Genomic DNA, 14,863 nt, shown 5'->3' with positions numbered 1-14,863 from the left:
ATTATTTCCCTTTCTCGTTCATGTCATATATCTTAAGTCTTTTCATGGGAGTGTATCGTATTTTTATCATGGGAGTGTATCGTATTTTTATCATTGCTCCTTGATTAGTGTTTTATCTTAAGTGCTTGGATAAGATCTGTAAGCTGAATAAACCCTTCTTAACATATGTTCTTACATATCAATGGTACTCTTAAAGTTTAAAGTCGAGGACTGTATTATTTATCTACATTATTCAAATAAACATATTCTTCTTAAAACAAACGAACAGGAGAGGATTCTAATAACAATGTAACCTAAATCTTAACATAAAAAATAAAATAGAAATTATTACAGGAAGCCCAACGTCAGCTGTTTATATAAATATTAAACTGGGTTTTATAACACTGGGTTTATAACATGTTTTGATTCTTGTAAATAAAATCAGTCACCATGAAAATTGTTCCCATTCCAAATATTTTCGTTAAATTTAATGAGAAAGTAGAGCAGGAATTTTTCGGTCAAATAGCAAGTGATTACACTGAAAACTGTCTAGTACCGAAAATGAAGTCATTAGATTTTACAATGTTCCTTTCCTATCCATTTAAATATCATCACATTGTCATTATGAAAAGAAAATTAAATCAAATGATTCTTTTTTGAGTAGAGATTTTTACAATAATTTTCCACTGAGTCGTTACATTTAATGTTAAAATATGGAACAGCTATATTTTTCGGTAAAAAGAAATGCAATTAGTTTGAAATTGATGTCAAATTATTGATATAAGATTATACGATTTTCATAAAGTAAAACTTCAAAATTGAACACTATTATCTCCTTGAATGGAGATTTAGTTCAAAGTTTAAAAACAGCCTATTGTTCAATAATCGCTTTAGAATGGATCAAAGTTTCATTTAAACTGGATAAAGACAACCAATACAGAGTAACTGGAGGGGATATCAACTTTTACGGTGAAAATAAGGTCAACGGCTAAATTTGAATTTATAAAGGAAAAACTTAAATATGATTACTGCTGCAGTGTGTGGACATTTTAAACTATAAATATACTCCAGTCTTAATATGAAATCGGAAAATCCAATAATAGTCTCTATTTGTATTGCCTGATTAGAGAGAACGCACTGAATATATTATATCTAATAAGTATATTCAACAAGAGTTAACGGTGACTTGACCTATAATTGTGTGAATTTGACCTAGAATGTTTTGCCCATGGACATGTTTATTCTATAAAAGTCAAAACTAAAGAGATAAAACTTAGCATGGGTAATTCAAAGTTATTTCAGCAAAGATCAATGTTATTTTTTAAAATCTCCAGTAAATCTAATCAAATCACTTGGAACTCATCAACTCAGCTTATGATGGAATAACTTATCATTTCAGTAATCATTTATAATATTGACTGTCATGACAGCAATGCATGTCTGTACACATTTTTGCATGAAGAAAGGCATTGTCAACACTAAATACTTAAAAACCAAATCATGAATTGGATGGACAGTTAAATGATATGATTTCTTTCTTCCTTTTTTAACGATGATTTTTGTGAAGTTATGTCCCATACAATTTCTTAAATAAGTATTTGCTTATTCATTTTATTGACCAATCTCATCACAATATTTTCCTATTGATTCGAAAAAAGATTCTTGCAATTTCTTTTTCTCGGATACATGTACCAGACTTAAGGACATACACAACGTAGTTTGAACTTTGTTGTATTTTTCCCTGGAGTTGAAGAGTTCCAATACTTAAAGGAACTGTGTCCTACATTTTAATGTCAATATATGCTATTGTACACTTCTTCTAAAACAAGTTTCGATAAGCAAAACATTTAGAATATATGTTTAGTAATTTTTGTATATTTTTCTTTGAATTATACAAGAATTTTCATCAATTGATATCTTTTCAAAACCCCTGGTAAGGCATGCTGATTTTTTGCCTACGAACATCTGATGGTACTATAATCTTAAATTAAGAGTAGCTCGAAAAATTATCAGTAGGTAAGGTACGTTGCGTATGTCCTTAAATATCAGATTAAAGCTATGTATAACTTTTTGATTGTAACGAACTCTGTATCTGAATCATTAAGAATTTTAACCATTTCGAATTATTATTGAATGATTTTTAGAATTTTAAAAGGACATCACATTGATGTAGTATCGAAAGAAAAATAATAGTAACTAAACATTATCATGAAGAAGTTTTAAAAGTAAAAATGCTTAGTCTTTTTTTAATACCGGTATTTAATCAAATATCCCAAAATGTTTCCAGCAACTGGTGATTACAAAAGGTATCAATACGTGTGGTAATTAACCAAATTTAAAAAAAAAAATCAAAATTCTAAATTATTCATACCTTTCATATAGAGGTTCTTTTACTTAACTAAATTTTATTCAATCAATATTTTGGCCCCCAGTTTGTTTACAACATTCGTTTTGAACATCAGGCTGAGAAAAGAATTATGCAAAAAAAAAAAAAAGAAAAAAAGAAAAAAATTGCAAATTTCCTGGTTTTTCTTTTGTCGAGCAATCTAATTGTGACCTTGAACTGAGGTTGATTAAGCATTAAAATGGGTTTAAAACATTATCTCTGAAGGCTACACCTTATGAAAATTTGCAAACACGATAAAGTTGAAATACTTTGATTGCCCATGATAAATACAATGTAATTGCAGAATGCATATTTTTATTCAATAAATTACTCGTTCTTAATTTTTCTAATACACATAATCTCAATAACTTCCAATGTATGCATATGTAATTTATCCGTTTCTAAATACATGTAATCTTTTTTTAATCGTTCCCTGTGTTGCAAAGCAACACTGTACATTGCTAAACGTGTAATGTGCACGAAATAAAGAACATAGCAACACACCAGATTTTGTCACCCTAAGATAATAAAACAATACTCACATTGTTTCCTGTGCCATCTGTATGAGGTCTTGTATTTTCATTGCTTGTTGTGGTTTTGTCTGGCTTCTACAAAAACAACCATCTTTGAAGTTAAGGACATAGGTTATTTACATTTACACAAGCACCTTGTTCGTGCATCAGTATAAAAAACAATTTCCTCAAGACCATTCATTTGTTTATAAAACTTATTTTCATATTTGGTAAATTAAAGATAAAAGGCAACCTAACCCCTCACAAGAAATGTTTTATACGTTTGATCTAAAAATCGACCTCTTATTTAATGCCTTGGGAAATCGAAAACCATTATGGTCTGGATTAAACTTCTTTTTTTTTAAAGAGGGTTACGGTAGGAAGACATTGATTTAAAGCGGGCTCCCACAGACTTCTAGTGAGGTCCTGACATCTCTTGAATGACCGGTAAATGCATGAAGTAGGTGTCATTTACAGAGGTCCCCTTAATATCAGAACTAATCCTACATGTCCAACTGTGTTGTATTTATTTCTAAAGAAAGTTACAATGCAGTACATAATTTGTCAAACGAAATAGTTTCATCTTTCACACAGTTCAAGATAATATGAACAAGAATGTACTTAGGAAAAAGTGACAGGTCTATTAATTACTATCGTCTGTCAATTTAATTCTACAAAGAAGTTCAGTACAGTAATATTAATAGTAATGTATTCTTGTATAATAATTATAACATTATCCTCATATTACTGTAATGCTATGTTCTAATTGGAGTCATTTTTTGCTGGTATGGTTTAATATTTCGCAGACAGTGGAAAAAGGGGAATATACTGCGTTTTCTGATGACCAGACACATAATCTGGCATTAGGTTGCCTGTCCTGTTAGAAGGGCACTCGAGATAGTGTTGTCTACTTGTTTGCTTTCCTATAAAGATCTCCAATCTAAGCGCCATAGGTAATGATACTGTAAGTGCTTTTAAGTATTAAATCCGTAGTCTTGAGATCAACTGGGTGACGGACTTGATTCAAGTGATAATCAGTTACGCAATTAACCTTAAGATTATCAGAACGAACCCCTTATACTCGAATTTTATGAAGAACCAGTGACTTAAATGTTGCAAACTTCCTTAAGAACCATAACTCCTGCCCGGGGCATATATATTCACCCCTTTTGCTCCTAACTGCAAAACAGTGGGCGACCATATAAAAATAAAATCTCTATAGGGGTATTAGATAGTGAATTTTCCTTTGTATATGATTGTCATCCGATATTATTCAATTAGCAGTATCTATAAAACCTTATCGACGTTTAGATGTTGACAGAGAATAAAAGACAATTGGAAAGAGAGTCAAAGAGAGGTTAATGGTAAAGTAGTACATTTGTGTCGGTCATTCAATAGATTTACTGTATGTCACGGGATGCACTAAGTATGGCGGGTCTCTTATCGCAGAATCTATCAGTTTAAAACATCCCCCGCCGCGTTCACTAAACTTAACTGAGAACAATATGTAGAATGTTCTCTATTGACCTAAACTGGTGTTTTTACGAGGTTATTATAGGCCTTCTTCGCTTTTTTCTTCTTTCATATACGTCATCTGAATAATTGTCATTGAACCGAGTCATTGTACTGAGGTTTTTGAATCTTCTTTTCCTATTATATTAATGATTTACGATAAGAACATTCGAGTTTTGCTTAAAGTGCTGGACCAATTGATTGTTGCAAAGTTAACTAAAGGTGTCATAAAGGTGTCATGACAAATCACATATGCTAAAGCTTCTTTTTCATCTAAAGTATCTCTAAAACGTTAATGGGATGAACGTATTTGATAGTTGGCATCATTTCCCCCCCTAATTTCCTGCAGAGGCTCGCAATGTTTAATTTATGCACTTATTAATCATGTTGATAACCATCAAAAAAACGGTATCATCATTCATTTTAAGAGACACCATAATTTTAGATTTCCAAATGCTGTTGTGTTTTTTAAATTCCACAAAAATCGGTCAAGTAGATTATTCTTTTTTTCTACTTTTTCTTTAAATATACACGGTAGATATTTTTGATCATCTCACATGATAAATGTTATAGTCCTCTACTCTTTGTATTCGGAGAAGAATGAAAGTACAGCTCTTTGTAAAAGTAGATATCTAATTCTCCATCTCGACGATTATTGATCTTCGATCTGCTTTAGACTATCGCATAACAGTCATTTGATCTTGAAAGACTTGCCACAATGTCGCGTGTCCTATAACGGAATTTTATTTTCATTCATTTTTCATTCACCCCGTTGCTTCCACAAAACCCATTTCGTGACGTTGCACTGGCGTTTCGACACCAATAAGTTACATGCACGGTGCTTTTGCTTTGTTTTTAGAAACTCGAGAGACCACAGTGGGTAGAAACATTAAACCCTTTCGTGATTTTCCTGTTTTAATAATTTCAATTTTGTGCGTATTTCATTTTTTAATGTCTGGCTTCGATTGAGAACAGCACGATGCCTGGACATTATTCTTTATAACCTTTTTTTCATATAATCGTTTCTGATTTATATAAGATATCATAAAGCAAAGAATACGGGGGGTGCGCGTAGGGATAATTGAATAAAACTCAAATCTACATGTAAGTCTTGAATGTAATCTTAAATACAATGTATTGAGGTTGAAAAAAGTGCATCAAGTACTATTAAGATATTCTAGTAAAATGCAGTTTTTCCACCAAAATAATAAAGCTGACTTTGTCAACAAATACAATTTATCATTAAGTCGAATGCTGACTGACGTTTTTCATACTAATTATCAGGTCATTATATACACACTGAATTGTCTACGGATTTTTCTGTTTGCCCGATCATAACAAGCTAGGAGCACATGGAGGGTGTGACCGGTTTACAGGGGATGCTTACTCCTCCAGGGCACCTGATCCACCCTCTGATATTTTTAGATGTTCGTGTTGTTCTGATCCCAATTTTTATTGTTTTAATGAACTTTGAGCTTGAATACTATTCGTTATCTCCATATTTCATTACATGTATTTTTAAATAAACGTATGCCATTGCCGATGTAAAAATAGCAAATTTATGATTCAGGAGAAAGAGTGATCTTTACCATTAAGCATTTTCTGTTTATGGCACGTGGAACAGACTTTCATGAAACATTATCATCAAGAAAGAGTAATGATTACATATGCATTCAACACTAGAAAAGCCTCAGTTTATAAACTATATTATAACTGTTTGAGAAATGTTATCCTTTAAAAACTTTCTATATAAGTATAACTGTAGATCTATTTTCATAATTATAATCAAAAACATTAAATATTCTGCAAAAATCATTGTCCCTTTGTATTTAACTTCAAAAATGATAAAGGAAAATTGTTGTTGCTTTGCTTAATTAAGGTTCCGCTAAAGGCAGTTTGAAATTTTTTTTTTTAACAGTGACCAAGTTTTCTTAATGTTCTAAACGTTGTGGCCTAATAGTTTCACTTCTACAAACAATATTATAAATTGACAAAAAAGTGTTTGTTTAAACAGTTTTCAAGCAAACAGACATATTCTATGTTTAAATTAACAAATTAAAATGCACTTTGCAATAGCAGAATTTTTAGTATTGCGAAATATGACATTAATATCCTTTAGGTATCTTACTCTTAAACAACTAAACTTCAGATAAGGACTGTTTTGTCATAAAATTGTACTTTTACATCATAATGTAGAGTAAAATTCTTGCTTCAAGTGTTTTTCAACCAAAAATATTATCTTTCAATTAAATGAAGCAAGGAATCAATTAATTGCAAAAAGGTCATTTTAGTACTGTGCAGAAATATTTTAGTTTATTATACTTTCATGTTAAATACTAAAATCTGATTGGTTTAGAGACATTTAACAATCCGTATTATTATACTTTCATGTTAAATACTAAAATCTGATTGGTTTAGAGACATTTAACAATCCGTAATATTACCCTCAGCGTTAGCAACACACTTGACAACGGGTAACATTACGAAAATATCACATGCGTTCAAATCATGCGCGTACGGTTCACCGTAGAATTCTCAAAACGTCGGTTGTGCGTTTGAAAGAAGCCGAATAAACGACGTCAATAAAAGCTTGCGTCCGATGTAGCTTACTTGAAAAAGACAAACGACAGACGAAACATCCTTGCGAGTGCAAACTTTAGGTGATAAAGGACTTCTGAGTAGCAAACAAATAATAAAGAGGTTGGTAAATCTTTTTACGAAGCTTTCCTATTGAGAAAAATAGAAGCGGGGAGTTTGAAAGCTTTCTAACCGTGAAGTTAACGACGATCTCCGAATTTTTTAATGACATCCGAAATCAATAAGACATTCAGTATAATAAAATAAATAGTGCACGTTTTTGAGGGTAACAGTTGAAATTGACACCCCAAGGAAAACCATTGTCAACCGACGCGTCAGCGGAGGTTGACAATGGTTTTCCGAGGGGTGTCAATTTCAACTGTTACCCTCAAAAACGTGCACTATTTATATAATGTGTAGGCTTAAATTTCAGATGAGCACTTCTAATACATATGAGACTGTAGAGCATTGTTGATAGCTACAGCAAGTATCTATTGATGTTAACTTATACGTTACAGGAGAAAATTTCAAACTTTGCTACGGTTGAGTTTTAATTTTTCATTTGCTTATTTTTCTGATTCGCCTTTCTTGTTCCTTGGTTGAGGGCACTTATAATTGACTCGTATATACTTTTGGATTATCATATACATTGAAATAAATGGATGGTGGTTGCCTACAAATATACAAAAAGCCAATTGTATCTGTCAAGGCAAGACATCTACCGGTTTCAACATAGTCCGATTTAATACTATAGGAGTTAGTAACAAAGTATTTTTTTAATTTTTTTTTCTCGTATTTCTTTGAGAAGTGTGAATTACTATTTTCGAAAGTTGTTGATGATCAAGACAATTTTGTAAATTATCCTGTAACAATTTACAACTTTAGACTGGAAATCAGTAGAAGACCAAAGTATCATGTCCTTGTTTCTTTACAGCTGACAGTATTGAACATCATGTTAAAACAATTACTCAACTGAACCTCAGATTGAGACCAGTTTTGTCTTGCCTTCCATATTTAATATGGCCTCATTCAATCCATAGAGCTATGATTTTTGACAATTTAAGTTGCACTGCAGGAGAATCTTGCATATTTGATAACTCGTGCCTTTGTAATTATCCTCAGAATGCTTTAAGCTTTCCCCTATATTTCATTATGTTAAATTTTGATACATTTGTTACCCATTTTTTGCCATAATGACTACTGATTACTGATTAAACAGTATTCAATATTCATTACACAAGTCGCACGGTATAATTTGTAAGAAGGGGACCTGGAAAACAATTGTTCAAAGCATAGTCAAGGATACTAGTATAGGATGGCCTATATAGAACATCAAATTTTTACTTGTGAATATTTAAGGGTAAAGCATTAAAAATCTTTTTCTCGAGAGTTGTAGAGCCATGATTAGTCATATCAATATACAATGAAAAAGCATCTTCAGGTAGTGCAGATTCAAGTTTGTTCAAATCATTATCCCCGGGGGTAGGGTGCAGCCATAATAAGGGATCAAAGTAATACAAGTACATGAGGATATAGGGGAAAATCTTATCAATCTCGAAGAACACAACAATAGTCATTGCAAGCATCATCAAGTAGTGCAGATATCATAGCAGGGACAGGGTCTTAATAAGAAATCAAAGTTTTACCTTGGAATAAATGGCAAAAACTTTTTTTTCAAGAAAAGCAGGATAATTGCTCTTGAGGTCTCGTCCCTGCTCTTGGATCATGTTTGAAACAATAGTGAATAAAAACTACAAGACGATGCTTTTTCCGTATTTTGTGACCCCACATAGGTTATTGGGACTGTAGTTTTAAAAGAGATTAATATGCACTAAATGAGAATGTTTGCATATTAATTTTACAATTTTCATCATTGTATATTCAATAGAAAACATTTTAAAAGGGCTTCCTTTCCTATTTCTATATATGTCAGACTTTTCACCTCATTTGCGATTCCATTCGGGCCATGAAGGCCACTGTACAATAAAAAACTAAATCTACTCTAAGTGGGAATGCTTGCGTAGAAAATTGACATTTGTAGCCTTGTAGTTCATTAGGAGAATATTCTTTTTTAGCTTTTTTAAAATATATTTCAATGCAAGTCTTTGGAACCCTGATGTAGTCCCATATTTTTTTCTTGTTTACCCATACTATATTTTAATTTCTGTGACTTGAACTTGACAAGAATTCGTGTCCATCTTAGTTGAAATCTAGTCTGTACTTTAACCCTTATAGGGTGACAAAAGGTAGACAATTTTATCTAAGACAAGAATTTTAAATGGTGTTAATTGCAACCATTTACACTGTAAGGAGTTTAAAGAAGGTCGAAATGTCTCATTTATACATGTATCTCAGTCTGTTTAAAATTAAACCATGTGACCTTAACTTTTATTTCATTCAGACTAGTCCTTTGATGTTACAAAGTCTATTCTTACGCTAAATCCAATGTTACATAATCAGTATTGAACACTTAACTGTCCCTAACTATGTTATAATCATTATTCTTATAAATCAAGTTTATTTTTTTGTTAATTGATGTAGTCTTAAATATATAAAATTGAGTATACATGTAGATCAAAGCCTAGAATTAAAAAAGTACGAAGATAATTATTCTCATTTTAGAAAATTGACTCATATCAAGCTAACGAAAAGGAAAACCCGAAAAATCACACCCATATCTAATTAAATTACTAATAAGCTTTTAATTAAGAGATTCTTACCTGAGTTATAAAACTACACCTCTATAAATGTTCTAATACTTTTAGACAATATATATTTAATGAGAGTATGTAAAGTATTCAAATTCGTTACAAGGTAAAAGTGTGTTTCGGCCAATTGTAGATAGTTTGTATCAAATTTCAGTTTACTTTTAAATTTGGTTAATTTCTTTTATTTCAACATGAAAAGAACTAACATTTCTATTGAGTAAATCTGTACTGAACTTTAGCCCTCATGTAAGACGAAAGAAAAGATTCTAAATTTCTCTTTTACGATAAAGAAAGAAAATTTTAAAGTGTTAATTGCTTTTATTTGCATTAAAAGACGTTTAGCTAAATTTGCTGATGTACATCTCTATAGGAATCATAAGAGGAAGGTAAAATTTCCAGTTTTTCATTCAATTTTTTTTATATTCTCCTTTGATGTTTAACAACTTGATTTTCGACAAAATCGTTTTTCAAGTTTGAGCACTTTAATGAGCTTTTAACAGTTTAAAAAATTGTCCCTGCACAGCTAATCCATAAAATTTGATAATTTTAAGCATATACAATAAAACAAAATCAGCAAATTTATATTTTTACATATACGTTTTAAGTACATATCAATTTTGAGTTTCCTGTACTTTGCAGGTACTTTTCACCTTTATCTCCGATATCATGGGCATGTGGAAATGTTTCGGCATATGTGACATGTTATGAAATGATATGTAATGTTTTTAGAAATATTAAAAAGGTGAAATATAAGACACTTTCGTCAAAAAGTATTCTTTTACATGAAAAAAAATTAATCAATCAAAAGTGGTGATTTAGCTTTGGTGACTTTAAATCAACTCGATTTAAAGTCTAAGGTAAGCAACTCCTTCGTCTTTTTAAACCAATTCTGTTTAATTTTTCTAGTCATATTATTCTAGCTCTTTATGTGTTAAAAAGATGTATTGCACTTACATACGTATACTATAGGACTAGAACAAAGATTTTATTTGTGACAAAACTAATGAGAGTACAGAACAGAAAACTACAATGTTCAAGATAAAGGGAAATTACGAACATTCATAAACATCAACATTTCTCTTTTTATAGTAAAATGTATTTATTTAAATGTTTGTAATAATTTCAGTGAGAATTTTCATGTTTCTGAATAAGATTTCTATGACATTGTTATTTATAGTCGTTCATAATTACACATTAAGGTATTCCAGTCATATAAAATATTCTGCTACAATTAAATTCTTTGTGACGTACATTTTTACTTTAATCCAGAAATAGACAAGAATAGATATGGGTTACCCCATATCCAAGATATTCGACTTTTAATTTATTCGAATTTTCATTGTGCTCAGATGATTTCTAATTAAAAAAAAACAACAACAAGTATTTACTGACAAAACGTCAGAGATACTCAAGCTGTAGAAAGTCAACTATAAAAGTGCCATAAATATCCTAAAATTACATAATGTTTAGGCTACTGAGTTTCAGCATCTTTTGTTGAATAAAATATGCATTTACTAGGAAACAAACTGCGTGTACATATAAAACGTTACATGCATGTAGTGACTTTATAGCAAAGTTGCACATGCCTAAAAAATAGTTTTAATTTTACATAGAACATAGATTAAATATAATTAATTGTATAATTTTAAAAATGTATTTAACACCTCACTCATTTTGAGGAATATTTAATCCAAATAGCATGTTACAGGCCTGTAGTGACGTTTTCAAAGTAAAGGGGGGGGGGGGTCCGAAAAAACCCCGCGTACTATGGGCCTGTGCTACATGTGTACCATCTAGCTTTCCAATGATAGAATCTTCTGTAAAAAAAAAAAATTCAAAACAAGTCCACACCGTTATGGATTATCAAAGATAGGCTAGCCTAATTTTTTAAAATAGCAAATCTATAGATCTATTAAGGATAGATTTTAATTAATTATTTTATTTTGTGCTATTAAAGTGCTATAACTCAAAGTAAAGGCAGATTTTAAAGATGGTTCAACCTGTCACCTTTTAGAGTAATCAATGAACTCGTTCCAGAGATGCATGGACGGCCGTTGTAAAATAAACGCAAAGGAAAGCGCGAGATCGGTTGCGGCTGTGGAGCATCACTGAATATTCCATCGTCATAGAATAAAATCCGACATTTTAACACTTAATATAGATTTTGAATATACAGACGTTTTGAAGATAAACTTTATTTTTGTTTCTAGAAATGTTTTTATTTACAAAAATAGTATATTTTCGTGTTTTTAAACTGAGTAGGTCGATGACCTAGCATCGTTTTAGATAATTAAGCCCCTCTAGCCCAGTCTCATGGTCTAGGGCTTGAGTAAGAAACCTGCACTTGTTCTGAAACTGGTGTATAATTCTAAACTTCTTCATGTCCGTAGCAAATACTGATATCCAGTCTATCTAAGCGTCACTAGGGAACGGTGCACACCTGTGCTTGCAAGACCAAATAGCCTAGGTCTACACACGTGCGAAGATCCTTTCCGACTATTTCGTATGAGTTATTTAAAAAAAGACAAAAAAATACACAGTTAATGACTGACATTCTAACTCAAAAGAAAATATACGGCAACCAACAACAATAATCATGACAGTAATATAATAGGTGAAAAGATTTATCATTATCAATCGAAGTATGACCTATATATTTTCTTGAAAAAGACTGAGGAGGCAGCGAGCGTAGGAATATGAACACTTTTTATTTGCTTTTCTGGGGAAAAAGTGATTTTCTTCAAATCTTTTTACGTTAATTTTGTTTTCTTTAACGTATTAAATATACATCATTATTCTCAACATTTGTTGTAATGTTGTATCTACTGATCATGAATAGAACTATTTTCTTCGGAGCAATTGTGTGAAGAGTACCTGACTTTAGTAATATATCTTGAATAGATAATATGCACTGATCGAATATATTAATAAATAAGGTAAAGACAGAAATAACGTACCTCTTCGTTACCATGACGGCACATCCGGTCGCGAGTGTTGTTCAGAAGTTTGAGAATATCGTCTGCGGACAGTTTGGCTCGTTCGCGCCAAATCTGTCCGGAGACGTCTGAAGCCAGGCCAGTTTGATTGTCTGCCTACAAGAGATATGTAAAGTCTATAATGTCATTAATCGACCCAAAATACGCTCTCAAACGTTTAACGAGTAGGCACAAACCTGACACGAAATCAACCCGAAATAACTGTCGCTTGATTAGCAAAATCAATTACCTTTATGTTTACAGATTTTATTCCTCTCCACTTGTATTATTATTTAGGTAAACATAAAAATGCAGCTACCCGTGTAATTGATCGGCCCCAATTAATAAAAGAATTACTTTACTTTATTATTTTAGTTATCTGATTCCTCTCAAATATTGTGTTCACTTATTGAGCACAGCGGAATACTATGGATGCAAAGGGAAGCAATAAATTGGTTTTTTAAAAAAACGTACTGAATTTATGGCCGGTGTAATGGTCTTTTTAAGCTTTCGTTCGTCCAATGACATGCTTTTTCTCATAACTGGCGTTGTAACCGGGGAATTCAAGTCTGTATCAGATTGGTTTCCTATTGTAGCATCACTGTCAGAGTCGGCTTGGCAATCTTTATGAGGACTCTTTGGCGGTTTGGCATGACAGGGTTTTGACTTCGTTCCCGGAGTTGATCTCGAAAAAGAAGAAACCGAGTCTGCTTTGATCGCTTTCCCGGATTCTGAGACTGGGGTTTTCTTCCTTTTAGGGTTCATGGCAACGTCTTTTCGTGTTGCAGCTGCAGACTTATTCCGGATCTTTCGTTCTTCCTCAGCTTTGCTTGTTAAACATCGTTCATTGTCTCGTACGTGCTACAATTATACAAACACAGAGTTAACATGTAAAAGAAGATATACCTCTGCACAGTAAACTGTAAAGATAGAAGCATTCTTTTCCACTCTTAAATATCAAATTTTGCTTGATCACACCTGTAATTGTTCAATTGTCCGCAAATGATCTCCAAGCAGGTAAATGATGTCCTCTCGAGTAACACGATTTCCCTTCTCTGCTAGTTTTCTGGCAAGTTGTTTTTCAGATGTTTGCAAAATCTTTTAGGAGAAAGACGGTTCAAATTCAGTGCTTATATTAGTTTTTTTTCCCAAAATGAAAAATAATAATTACGCGTTCAAAGTATTTCTTACTAAAGCATTCATGCTTTACATGAAAATGACATTACAGAAAACGAAGCCTCGTTCTTTAAGCAAAACTCACGTGCTCGTCGGAGGGCCTTAATTGAATTTGAACACTCCACTCCTCTTCTCCACCAGAGTTAGGGTCAGCCTGCAAAAGAATCCCCAGTTGTTAACCCAAAACCATTGCTTCTAAAGAGACCCATGTATCCTCTAAAAAAATTCTGGGGTAAATTTGAAAGTTGAGATTTGCCAGTAGATATCTTAATCCCAAAGAGGATTTATTCGTTCGGAGTGCTTCGGGATTTGTTTGCATTTTCAACACGTAAAATCTGGAGGATCTAAAAAGGCATTGGCAATCAATGGATTTTAATTGTTACCAAAATTAATCGTTTGATCGCTGTGTTCTCTTTAATATTACACATGTATTAACTATTACAACATTTAAAGAATATTTCTTTAAGATGCCGAAAACCAAATCTGGTTTTATGTGGATTAATAATACGGATATAATTATTCATGTTATTGATATAATTAGAATTGCAAATTTAGCAAAACCGAGGAATACAAATTTATAAGAATAAAAAGAAAATACATGTCTCGTATTGATACAAGTCGAAGAAATATTTTTTTGTGTCTGAAACTGTATATATAAAAGTTTTAAAATGGTATTTTGTAACTGGGGATTTACTGCGAGTAATACATTAAATGTCTTGCAAGCGTAAAATTACCATGATCCGAACTTTGAAAATGGTATGGCATATTATCATCATTCTTAATTATAATCAATATCGATAAGCGTGATACAGTATAGGATGAACAATCTGAAATTTGAACATCCTTTTGAGATAGTAAGTAGAAACCTGATACACATAAATAGATCTCAGATAATTTTAAAATGAGAACTCTAAATTATTGTTTTTGAACTTTTACTGCATTACTTTATTACCTGACCAAAGGAACATTAAATTCAAAAGTTCATATATAAAATATAAAAGTCACTATAATGAACATAAGGTAATTATCCGAGTGAAT

At 31.8% G+C, this 14,863-nt stretch overlaps 1 protein-coding gene across 2 annotated transcripts in view; it reads right to left on the bottom strand.

The window, feature by feature from the left end:
• The window catches only part of LOC133187396 (uncharacterized), a 50,887-nt gene that overhangs the window by 15,984 nt on the left and 20,040 nt on the right, over positions 1-14,863 (bottom strand). For both annotated transcript variants that reach the window (XM_061322751.1, XM_061322752.1), the window contains exons 4-8: positions 13,911-13,979; positions 13,628-13,747; positions 13,124-13,510; positions 12,632-12,766; positions 2,908-2,973 (exon numbers count right to left, since the gene is read on the bottom strand). In XM_061322751.1, coding sequence (XP_061178735.1) covers positions 2,908-2,973; positions 12,632-12,766; positions 13,124-13,510; positions 13,628-13,747; positions 13,911-13,979 — 777 coding nt within the window. The remainder of the gene's footprint in view (positions 1-2,907; positions 2,974-12,631; positions 12,767-13,123; positions 13,511-13,627; positions 13,748-13,910; positions 13,980-14,863) is intronic.

Source organism: Saccostrea echinata, unplaced genomic scaffold, assembly GCF_033153115.1.
Source record: "Saccostrea echinata isolate AGI-Se365-2 ecotype Australia unplaced genomic scaffold, CSIRO_AGI_Sech_v1 ptg000015l, whole genome shotgun sequence".
In the NCBI taxonomy this organism is placed as follows: domain Eukaryota; kingdom Metazoa; phylum Mollusca; class Bivalvia; order Ostreida; family Ostreidae; genus Saccostrea; species Saccostrea echinata.
Note: the sequence above shows the minus strand (reverse complement) of the source record. Positions and strands in the feature narration are given on the sequence as shown.